Here is an 11,709-nt window from a genome sequence, read left to right on the forward strand (position 1 = left end):
GATGGAACCAGAACTAGCTTCTGCATGCAGTAACCCAACTGTGAATTGTTCCTCCTGTGCCGAAGGACTGTTATGACAGGTAGAGCGCACAGTTATAGACTAAATGAACTCCGTGGACAATTTACACTCTATCCCAGCCCACAGTGACCATTGCACATGATTATTATATGTACCATTATTATTAAATAATTATAACCATTTTGGACAGTTGGACAAGATGTTCTCAGAGGTCTTTTCCAAACTTAATGATTCCCCGATTCTGTGATAAGGCTCATGCACAAATAGTGCTACTATCTGTGAATAACAACAACAATGGAAGTAATATTAGTAATAATATTACTGCTATTAGTAATGGCAGTAATGACGGGGATAGTAATAGTAGGGGATAATAATAGTGAATCATAATCTTAGTATATATTATACAGTATATATCCCCTACAATAATAGAGATGGTGGTAAGAATAAAAAGAATAAAAAGAATAACAGCATCCTGAACAACAGCATCCCAAATAACCACATCCCAAACGCTGATATCCCAAACAACGGCATCCCAGATTAAATAATAATGACACACACCCCGAATAACAAGACCCCCAGGCGACGCTTTGCCCCTAAGCTCCTCAACTCCCTCCGCAGGGCTGCAGACCCCAGTGTTTCAGGAGAGGAAATCCTCCTCCTCCATCCTTTCTTTATGGGGGGAGGAGGGTTGGGGGGGGGGGGTGAGCCACGTGGGTGCATCGCCCTGAAACCCGGCGGCCGAGCATTCCTCAGGCCGCGCGGTTCCGCGGGCGCCGCGCTGCCCGGTGCCTTTAAGCGGTGGCGGTGGCCGTTCTCGCACGCCGCTGACATCAGTGCGGCGTCCCCAGGCTGCGCATCCCGGCCTGCGCCAGCAGCGCCATGGCGGCCAGCCCGGCCTACGGCGAGGAGAAGGGGGGGTCCTCCAGCCTGGGGGAGCCCGAGTACGGCCACGACCCCGCCAGCGGCGGCATCTTCGCCTCCGACTACAAGAGGTGGGGACGCGGGGACGCGGGTGGCACATGCGCGCGCACACAGCCCACGGGGACAATGGCTGCGGGCTGGCGGTGACCCCACCTCGGGATGGGGACACGGATGGAGATGCGGCATCTTTCGCAAAAGGGGAAAGCCGCGTTTTGGAGCAGGGGGGTGTGGGGAGGGGTGGGGATGGGAAGCAGCCTCCTCGCTGTCCCCAGAGCGAGACGTGGCCTCCAGATACGGACCCGGCTCCCTCAGCTGGGATCCGCTGGGGCACGGGGCGGCGGGGCTGCAGGGTCTCCATGCCCGGTGCCGGGCATGCAGTGCCCAATGGCACGGGGGTGGCAGGTGCCACCTGCGGCCAGCAGGCTTTGTGGGGCACGGGGATGTGGGGCAGTGTGAAGTGGGGGGGGGGTGAGGGGGGCAAAGGAAGAGGGGAAAGCAGGGTTCCCCCCCACTCTCCTGGCAATGTTCCCCAGCCTGGCGTGGTACCCTCCGTTACCCACTGGCAGTACTCCCCTTGCAAGCATTGTCCCCAATCACTGATCCTCACAAAATGTCCCCCACTTTGACACTGACCCCCTTCAATTCAGCACTGTCCCTCAGGCTGGCAGTGTCCCCTACCCCAACCCCTTGCCTATGTCCTCCATGCTGGCACTGTCTCCTCACCCCCTGGCAATGTTCCCCATCCTGACACTATCCCCCCCCCCCTCCCCATGCTGTGTCTCCCACTCTGTCACTGTCCCCCATCTCAGCCCTCCCAGCAGTTTCCCCAGTTCCTGACCCCATCTGGCAGTGTCACCCATCCCTGATCCCCTGACAATGTCCCCCACTCTGACCATCTGCCATTGTCCCCTCACCTGCAGGCAATGTCCCCCACTCTGTCACTGTCTCCCACCTTTGCTCTATGCAAATGCTCTGTGTCCCCTACTCTGTTGCAGTCCCCCCTCTCTGACCTCCTGGCGGATTCACCAATTCTTGACCCCTTGGCAAAGTCCCCCAGCCTAGCAATATCCCCCATTCCTGACCCCTGGCAGTGGCATCATCACCCACATGCTGCTCCATCTCTCTGCGGCCACATGGGATCTGTTGCTGTTCCCATGAGTCCCAGGTGCCACCTGTCACTCTATTGGAGCACCCACAGCTGTCCCATCCCTTCAGGGATGTCCCCAGAAAAGACTGAGCCACTCAGAGTCCCCAGAGGAGCATCTCCGTGCCACGTTCCCACATCCTGGCTGCAGGATGGGTGGCACTTGGGACCTCAGAGCACCTTGGTGGCCTTGTTGGGTTGTCACTGCAACCCAACCCGAAGCCCAGCATCAGGTTTCAGGAGGAGGAGCGGAGCCACAGCCCTGCCACCATCCCTGCTGTCCCCAGGACCACCCCCAGCTGCAGCAATGCTCTCACTGCCACCTGTGCAGAAGCTGCTGCGGCCAAAATCGGTGGCAGGCAGTGATGTGGCCGAGGAGGTGACTAGCCCAGTGCTGGCCACTGAGGCCGGGCCGCCCACCTGCTACAGCGCGCTGCGTGCCGATGAGTTGCGGCCACTGGCAGCCCCCAAGGATGAGGTGGCTGCCAGCACCGGGCAGCCACCGCGGTAAGAACTCCCCAGGGAGCCCCCAGGGATAGTGACAGCGGTGGCCGGGGATGAGCGTTGTTCTAGGAGGTCCTGGGATGTCGTGTGCCCCAGAAGACTCACCAAGCAGTGGAGTTGTTTTGGTGCAGATCTGTCCTGGTTTGGGAAAATTGCCATTTTGTGGTGAAGATGGGGCTGTTGTGGGTAGATGCAGACTTGCAAGTCCCTCCTGGTTTGGTGGGGACAGATGTGTCTTATAAAAGGGGACATTGTTGGCAATCAGCCTGATAAGAGTTGATAGCGGTGACAGGTGCTGGATGTGCCTACATCAAGAAGAGCACGGGGGAAAGGTTCTTTGTTGGGGTGCATGCACACCAGAGTGCCCAGGAGGGGACAAGAGACATCCAGCCGATGACCAGGAGGGAGACAGGGTTGGTGGCCAGTCACTCCAGCTCCTTTTGCATGCAGCTGTAACCCAACTCCTGCCCCATCAATATTGCACAGCCCCAGGGGGTCAGGTTGCAGGCATCTCTCACCATGGGGAAGGGCTACAAAGGGGGCTAAAAAGGGCTAAAAGTGGCCAGCAGCACTTTCCACCCTGATGTGGTGCAGGCATGATGACCTCAAGGAGATGCTGGACAGCAACAAGGACTCACTCAAGCTGGAGGCTATGAAGAGGATCGTGGCGGTGGGTTGCGCTGCGTGCAGTGCTTTGTGTGCCATGCCGGGCTGTGCTGTGCCGTGATGTGCCACACCAGCCACCCCGAGTCACACCACTCCTTCCTTCCCTAGATGATCGCCCGGGGCAAAAATGCCTCCGACCTCTTTCCAGCCGTGGTGAAGAATGTTGCCTGCAAGAACATTGAGGTGAGGTTGTTCCTGGGGTTTGGGGTGCTCCCTGTTTGGGAGGGATTTGGGAGTGTTTGGTCTCCATCTCGCAGGTGAAGAAGCTGGTGTATGTGTACCTGGTGCGCTACGCAGAGGAGCAGCAGGATCTAGCCCTGCTCTCCATCTCCACCTTCCAGCGGGGCCTCAAGGTGGGAATCCTTCCTGCCCCTTTCTGGGGCTGGCAAGAAGGCCGTAAGGCTGTCCTGGCTCGTTGCAGCAATGCATATATCCCAGTAGGACCCCAACCAGCTGATCCGTGCCAGTGCTCTGCGCGTCCTCTCCAGCATCCGTGTGCCCATCATCGTGCCCATCATGATGCTGGCCATCAAAGAAGCTGCGTCAGACATGTCCCCATATGTGCGGAAGACAGCTGCCCATGCCATCCCAAAGCTCTATAGGTAATAGGATGGCTGCTGAGAATGAGAAAAACACACTGAAAGCTCTGCGCATCTTCTTGTTGCTAAATTTTGGGGGCGCAGATCTTGGTGGTGGGGTCTCAGCTGCTTGGTGTCATGGTGCCCACCCACACCAAGCCCACTCTTCTCTTGCAGTCTTGACTCAGACCAGAAGGATCAGCTCATCGAAGTCATTGAGAAGCTGCTGGCAGACAAGACCACGGTGAGCTCTGGTTCTCCCCTATCCCCAGATGTGAAGATGCTGTTGTCCCTGCTGAGCCAGCATCCTCCTGGGGGTGCCACCATCTCTGCAGTGCCAGCATCCTCGCTAGGATGTCACCATCCCACTGATCTAGCATCTTCACAGGAATGCAGACGTTCCCACAGAGATGGCATCCTACAAAGATGCCACCGTCCCTATCAAACCATCATCCTTGTGGGGAAGTCCCCTTCCCCACAAAACCAGCATCCTCTTGGAGATGCCACCATCCCAGTGAGCCACCCCAACTTTCCCTCCGCAGCTGGTGGCCGGCAGCGTGGTGATGGCATTTGAGGAGGTCTGCCCGGAGCGCATCGACCTCATTCACAAGAACTACCGCAAGCTCTGCAACCTGCTCATTGATGTGGAGGAATGGGGCCAGGTGGTGATCATCAACATGCTGACCCGCTATGCACGCACCCAGTTCCTCAGTCCCAACCAGAACGTGAGTTTGAGAACCTTAGGGTGTCCTGTCCATCTTGGAGTGTCCCCAGCCACCTTGACACCAGGGATGCTCCAGTGCCCTACTGCTGTGGTTAAGGTTGTAGAGTGAAAGTGGGTATTGCTGGCAGGAATCCCTACTAGAGGAGAGTGCAGAGAAGGCTTTTTATGGCTCCGAGGAAGAGGATACCAAGGATGCTAAGGCAGAGGCAGCCTCGTTGGCCAAGCGCAAACCCTACGTCATGGACCCCGACCACCGCCTGCTGCTGCGCAACACCAAACCCCTTCTGCAGAGCCGCAATGCTGCAGTGAGCCCAATTCTAACCCTTCTTGTCCCCCGGGCCATCAGCAGTGTTCCTCAGCCTTGGGTTCATGATATGCCCACTGGGCAAGAACCCACCAGGGTGCTGGGAAAGTCTTGAGAGGTCTCCATGGTGGCATTCCCCAGGGTTCAGCTTCCTCCATGTGCTGCTGGGAGGGACAGTAGGGGACACAGCAATCTTCCATGAACCACTGGGGACAGGCATGTGTCTCCCTGCAGGTGGTGATGGCTGTGGCACAGCTCTACTTCCACCTGGCACCTAAGGCAGAGGTTGGTGTCATTGCCAAGGCACTGGTGCGGCTCCTGCGGAGTCACAGGTATGTGGCACATGGGTTTTGGTGGTTCTCCACCCTAAAGCACTTGGCCAGTGAGACCCATGGGGAAGCTCAGACATCCTGGATAAGGGGTGGAGGCTTTGTGGTAGCACTACCTTGATGGTGAGTCTGCTCCTGATGGTAGTCCGCTCTCTGTTCTGACAGCGAGGTGCAGTATGTTGTGCTGCAGAATGTGGCCACCATGTCCATCAGACGGCGGGTGAGTCTGTGTGCTGGTGCTGGAGGAGTCAGCCTTGTTAACTCTGGAGTGGAATGAGGACTGTTTGGCAACCTGCCCGTGGGTGAGCATGGTAGAGACAATAATGGTACTAACACCTCTGGCTCTCTGTGCAGGGAATGTTTGAGCCTTACCTCAAGAGCTTCTACATCCGCTCCACAGACCCCACACAGATCAAGATCCTCAAGGTGAGCTGGAAACACCTGGCAGGGCCCAGGACTGGGGACTCTGGGGCACCTTGGAGCTCTGCAACATGGAGCAGCCATCCTCCATGCTAGAGGGACAGGTGGGCAACCATGGGCTCAGTGTCCTCAGGTCATGTCCTCAAGCAGACTCTTTTCCTTCTTGCAGCTGGAGGTGCTCACCAACCTGGCCAATGAGACCAACATCTCCACCATCCTGAGGGAGTTTCAGGTATGTCATGGCCACAGGCAGATTTAGGCAACATGTTGCCACTGTGGCATGGCTCTAGGTGCCAGAATGCCACTGTGGGGGGACAGAGGAGAGTCCCAGTGGGAGGAGAGAGCTGAAGCTGTGCCAACCCCATGGATGGCTCCAGAAAACCCCAATGCAAGGCCACCACATGGTGGGGATACCCAGTGCTGGCACACAAGTGACATGCTCTGCCTGTGCAGACCTATATCCGCAGCATGGACAAGGATTTTGTGGCAGCCACCATCCAAGCCATTGGGCGCTGTGCCACCAACATCGGCAAGGTGCGGGACACCTGCCTCAATGGTCTGGTCCAGCTCCTCTCCAACCGGGATGGTGAGCACACAAGGTGGGGGTGAAATACAGGCTCCTTGCCCCTCAGGAAGGATCCCCCTGAGGCTGAGTCTCTACCCACAGAGCTGGTGGTGGCTGAGTCCGTGGTTGTCATCAAAAAGCTGCTGCAGATGCAGCCAGCTCAGCACAGTGAGATCATCAAGCACATGGCCAAGCTCACCGATAACATCCAGGTGGGTCAAGGCATGTGTGTCCTTCTCTGGAGCGGAGAGGGTGGCAGCGATGCCACATACCTGGGATTCTTTTGCAGGTGCCGATGGCGCGGGCAAGCATCCTGTGGCTGATCGGCGAGTACTGTGAGCACGTGCCCAAGATCGCACCTGACGTGCTGCGCAAGATGGCTAAATCTTTCACTAATGAGGAAGACATCGTTAAGCTGCAGGTCATCAACCTCGCGGCCAAGCTCTATCTGACCAACTCCAAACAGGTACCCTGGGACACGGCCCCGTGGCCTGCCTCAGTTTCCTTATCCCAGAGACTGGCCCTAAGCATGTCCCTCTGTGCAGAGCAAGCTGCTGACCCAGTACGTGCTCAACTTGGCCAAGTACGATCAAAATTACGACATCCGTGACCGTGCTCGCTTCATCCGCCAGCTCATTGTGCCCACCGAGAAGAGTGGGGCCCTCAACAAATATGCCAAGAAGCTCTTCCTGGCTCAGAAACCCGCTCCCATCCTGGAGTCCTCTTTCAAAGGTACCCAATTTGCTTGCAGGGTGTGGGGACATGGGGTGAGCTGTTCCTGAGCTGCAATCACTTCTCATTCTGCCGTAGACCGGGACCATTTCCAGCTGGGATCCCTGTCCCATCTGCTCAATGCCAAGGCTGTTGGGTACCAGGAGCTGCCAGACTGGCCAGATGAGGCTCCAGACCCCACTGTGAGGAATGTGGAGGTGTGTGGGGCACCCCAGTGTACATGGGATATACTAAGGTCAGGACATCTTGCTGAGGTTTTGGGAGAACTCAGAAGGTGCCACATATCCCCTCCCTGGTGACCACACAGCCACTTTGGGTGACAACCCTAACAAGCCTTGTGTCAGCAGGTTCCCGAGTGGACCAAGTGCACCAGCCGGGAGAAGAGGAAGGAGAAGGTGGAAAAACCTTTCTACTCTGACTCAGAGGGGGAGTCGGGGCCCACAGAATCAGCAGATAGTGGTGAGGACCCGGTGGAGCCATCATGGTGGGGCATCAAGCAGAAGACATCATGGCCGGGGCCACCACGCTGGGGACATCCCATCGCACAGGGGAAGCTGGGATGTGATGGGGGATGCAGGGGTGCTGTAGGATGCCATGAGCAGCTCTGGGGACATGGGATGCAGTGGGACACTGTGGGGTATGGTGGAGATGTAGGGACAGAGCACTGGGACTGAACCATGTCCCCTGCAGAACCCGAGTCTGACAGTGAGGAGAGCGGCAGCAGCAGCAGCTCTGGCACCTCCAGCTCCAGCAGCGAGGAGGAGGATGAGGAGGAGGAGGAGGAGGAAGAGGAAGGCAGCGGGGAGCAGTCAGAGGACAAGGAAGGGGAGGAGGAGGAGGAGAAGAGGAAGAAGAGGAAGGAGAAGGGAGGCCCCCGGAAGGCATCCCCAGGGAGCGTGGGCAGGTAACCCGGGGAGGCTGGATCCCTCCCAGCCAAGCTGGTGGCATGGCCTTCCCTAAAGCTTCCCTCTCCCTGCTGCTCCAGTGAGGAGGAGGAGGAGGCTGAGGGGAAAAAGGTGAAAAAGGCTGCAAGGCCACAGGGGAAGAAAAGTCATGCTGAGACCTCATCAGAGGAGGCCAGCGCCTCTGAGAGCAGCTCCTCGGGATCAGACTCTGGCACTGAGGCACCAACCGTGGTGGAGGCCAAGAGGAGGAAGACGGTGAGGACTGGGCCAGGAGGAGGTTGGGAGGATCCCTGCCCTCTGCTCACCCCATGTCTCTGATGCCTTGTAGGTCCCTAGCAGCAAGGCCGGCCCCAAGGAGATTTCCCTGCTCGATCTGGATGATTGTGAGTCGCTGAATGGGATGGCCATGGTGGTGGCTCTGGGGAAACCGAGGCATGAGTGTCTGTAGGGGAATGCAGGGATGTGTGGGGTCTTTGGATGAGCAGGAATGGGGACAGAGATTGTGGGATGGACAGCTCCTGTCTCTTGAGGCCGGTTGTGAGGAAGGTGACTGTGCCACCAGGATGTCCCCTGCTGCATTCCCCCTGGGGTGGTGCCTGAGGGACTTCCCCCTTGTGACTATGCCACCAGGGTCCCCATGTAATTGGTGTCCCTCTGCTGTTTCCTCACGGGACTACACCACTCAAGCTGTCCCCGCGTGGTGTCCCTCTACTGTTGTCCTCATGGGGATACACCACTGAGGCTGTCCTCATGTGGTTGGTGTCCCTCTGCTGTTGTCTCCATGTAGCTGTTTCCATGTGCCTGTGCCACTGACATTGTCCCCATGTGGTATCCCCATAGGGCTGTCCCCATAGGACTGTGGCTGATTGGAGCTTTCTTAACCCTTTCCTCCCCCCACAGTCACCCCCCCACCTCCCCAGCCTGTCCCCTCTAGCAGCATCATCTCCACCAGCCTGGTGACTGACCTGGAGGGCCTCACGCTTACTGACACCTCTTTGGCACCCGCCGTAAGTGTCCTCTACGTTCTTCCCATGGGCTACCCAGACCCCTGTCACCCAGGGGATGGGCTTGGTGGCCCACATTGTCCCGTGGTCCCTGGCAGCTGCTGAGCCCAGCGTTTGGTGCGGTGAGGACATATGAGCTGCTGCACCGCATGGCGGGCGAGGGGCTCTCAGTCGAGTATTGCTTCAGCCGCCGTCCCTTCCCGGGAGACCCGCACATGGTGGCTGTCCAGATCCAGATCTCCAATAACACCGACGCCGAGGTGAAGAGCCTGCGGGTCAGCGAGCCCAAGCTGCTTGCGGGCATGCGGATCCAGGAGTTCCCTGAGATTGGTATGGTGTAGCACAGCACCGGTGCTTTGGGGGTGCAAGGGAACAGTGGCGGAGGGTAGGTGGGACACGGTGGCAGCGCTGTGCTTTCAGAGAGCCTGGCACCCGGGGACACAGCCAGCGTGGTGATGGGCATTGACTTCTGTGACTCCACCCAGACAGCCAACTTCCAGCTGTGGTGAGTGACTGGGCAGGAGGGGACAGGATGGGTGTCTCAGGGGTTGAGGACAGTGGGATGGGTAGCAACATCTCTCCAGTGGACACAGGGCTGCAGGGGACAATAGATAGCAGGACAAGACTTTGGCTACACCAATGGTTGGGAGACAGCAGGACAGGGTATGAAGGAGCCCAAGGGACAAGGAATGGCAAGACAGGGCTTCAGGGGCAGCTAGATGGGCATTAGGGGACAAGGGATACCAGCACAGAGCACTGGAGTACCCCAGACACAGCAGGACAGGGTATGGTGAACTCCAGCAGACAGTGGGGCAGGCACAGTCTCTCCAGGGGATGGGGACACCAGGATGGGCCCCAGGGTCCTTCCAGGGGAAGAGGAAAATGGCATGGACACGGGATGCTCCAGAGGACAGTGGGACAGGCACTAGGATACAAGGATGTGGAAGCAGTCCAATCTGATGGAATCTCCTATTCCCCAGCCATTTTGTGCCTCGGTTTCCCTCCAGTCATTGTCCTGCTTGTGATGGCTTAGGGCTAGGATCAGGGCAGGAGGAAGTAAAGTCTTCTCATGCATTCCCTCTCACCTGCCTGTGTCCTCAGCACCCACACGCGCCACTTCTACGTCTCCATTCAGCCACCGGTTGGGGAGCTGATGGCCCCTGTCTTCATGAGCGAGAACGAGTTCAGGAAGGAGCAGGGTGAGTGGCGACCAGGGCCAGGCTGGGGGGTCACCCACCATCCCCATGGTGGCACTCACTGCATGCTTTGTCCCCCTGCCACTTGTGCCGTGGCCCAGAGCACCTTGCGCGGCGGGGTGAGGGTAAGTGGCTCTAGAGTAGCTCCCTTTGTTCCCCTCTGGCACCAGAGTAGCCCTGTGGGGTAGTGGGACATCTCAAGATCCTGTCCATGGGTCTTCACAGGGTCCCCATACCCCTTCCCGTTTGGCACAGGAACATCATGTCACTTCGTGGTAAGTGACAGGGACGCCCTGGCCCTGTGCCACCACACTCTAAGAGATGTGTGAGCTGGAGATGCCAGGTTATGGTGGGTGCTCAGTGCCTGTGGAACCTGGCTCCATCACCTTGCACTGCTGGTGCCTGGAGGAGCCCATCCCTAGAGACATGGGACATGGCCACAGGCTACTACCACCAGGCAGGGTGACAGGGACAAGCCTGCAAAGGATCATGGAGGAAAGGTTTTCCCAAATCCAGCTCTGCCAAGCTAAAGAGGAGCAACCGGGACAGGGAGTCAGGACCTCACTGAGGATCCAGAGATGTCCTGGGACAGAGCTGAGCTGGAATGGGAGAGGACAGGACTGAGGGCTTGGCTTGAGGACAGCAAAATGGGTCCTGGTGGGGACATGGCCACTACTAGTGGTGGCCAGAGATGGGCAGGGCATCTGCTGCCTGCTCCAGGGAAGCTGACGGGCATGAGTGAGATCACAGAGAAGCTGACACTGCCTGAGAAGTGCCGGAGCGACCACGCCATCGTCCAGCAAGTGACCTCGGCTGCCAACGTGGGACGTGTGCCCTGTGGAGCTGACAACGAGTACAGGTAGCCAGACACCTTGTAGCATCTCAGCTTCCCTGGGAGTGGGACCCACTGCATGGACAAAGTTGGGGTCTGGACACACACGGTTCTCTCTGCAGCCCTACCCAAGTGAAATCAGCTCCCTTATGCAGCTTCCTATAGGACAAGGGGCCCGCGTGATCCCTCACACAAACCCCCTATGGCAGTGGCTGCGGGTGGCAGACACCTCCCCGCTCCCCATCCCAGGGACAGGGGCAGGGTGGCAGTGCAGGGCTCAGCTCTCCCTGACACCTCATGTCTGCTGGCGGACAGGTTTGCGGCCAAGACGGTGACCAGCGGGAGCCTGGTGCTCATCACCCTGGAGTCGCGGGAGGGAGCGGCGGCCCAGCTGACCGTCAACAGTGAGAAGATGGTCATCGGCACCATGCTGGTGAAGGACATCATCCAGGCCCTGGCACAGTGACGGCCGGCCCCTCTGCACTCCTCCGCCCCTCTGCCCCGCGTCGCTGTCCCCAGATCCTCTTGTCCCTATTACAGGGTTATTCCCTGCCCCAGCCTCCATGGAGCGGGTCAGGATGACGTCCCTCAGTGGAGATGCAGTGGCTCCTACCACCCGTCTCTCACCAGTCACCCCGTGTAACTCTATTTATTATGGCCAATAAAGCTCTCCTCCAGCCCGCAGCCTTCTCCTCCGCTGCGTGTGTGCAGGGATTGGGGCAGTCCCAGCGGGTGCCCTCAGCATCGGAGACAGAGCCCTCATGGGGAGACCTCGCCTCCTGTACTTGCAGGGCATATGCATGAGCAGGAATGACTTGGTACGCTATCTGATAACGATAGAGACGGGATAACGGCTTTAAATAACAG

At 58.0% G+C, this 11,709-nt stretch overlaps 1 protein-coding gene across 9 annotated transcripts; it reads left to right on the plus strand.

Moving 5' to 3' along the window:
• Positions 1-731: 731 nt before the first annotated feature.
• AP3B2 (adaptor related protein complex 3 subunit beta 2) lies at positions 732-11,526 on the plus strand. Of its 9 annotated transcripts, XM_052672094.1 has the most exons (28): positions 732-1,010; positions 2,155-2,590; positions 3,182-3,257; positions 3,362-3,436; positions 3,511-3,606; positions 3,695-3,855; positions 4,009-4,075; positions 4,374-4,556; positions 4,684-4,860; positions 5,094-5,191; positions 5,354-5,408; positions 5,543-5,614; positions 5,778-5,840; positions 6,062-6,194; positions 6,276-6,385; positions 6,463-6,639; positions 6,719-6,905; positions 6,984-7,102; positions 7,253-7,364; positions 7,596-7,809; positions 7,891-8,065; positions 8,139-8,193; positions 8,711-8,817; positions 8,913-9,144; positions 9,235-9,319; positions 9,916-10,013; positions 10,731-10,869; positions 11,158-11,526. In XM_052672094.1, exons 2-28 carry the CDS (start codon positions 2,157-2,159, stop codon positions 11,306-11,308), a joined length of 3,651 nt encoding a protein of 1,216 aa, XP_052528054.1. In that variant the 5' UTR covers positions 732-1,010; positions 2,155-2,156; the 3' UTR covers positions 11,309-11,526. The 9 variants fall into 9 exon arrangements, 8 of the variants coding, with proteins under 8 accessions (XP_052528054.1, XP_052528055.1, XP_052528050.1 ...); XM_052672095.1 differs by lacking the exon at positions 2,155-2,590 and having other exon boundaries at positions 733-1,010; XM_052672090.1 differs by lacking the exon at positions 732-1,010 and having other exon boundaries at positions 1,424-2,590.
• The last annotated feature ends 183 nt before the right edge of the window (positions 11,527-11,709 follow it).

The sequence above is a fragment of the Tympanuchus pallidicinctus genome, unplaced genomic scaffold (assembly GCF_026119805.1).
Source record: "Tympanuchus pallidicinctus isolate F22 unplaced genomic scaffold, pur_lepc_1.0 scaffold12, whole genome shotgun sequence".
In the NCBI taxonomy this organism is placed as follows: Eukaryota; Metazoa; Chordata; class Aves; order Galliformes; family Phasianidae; genus Tympanuchus; species Tympanuchus pallidicinctus.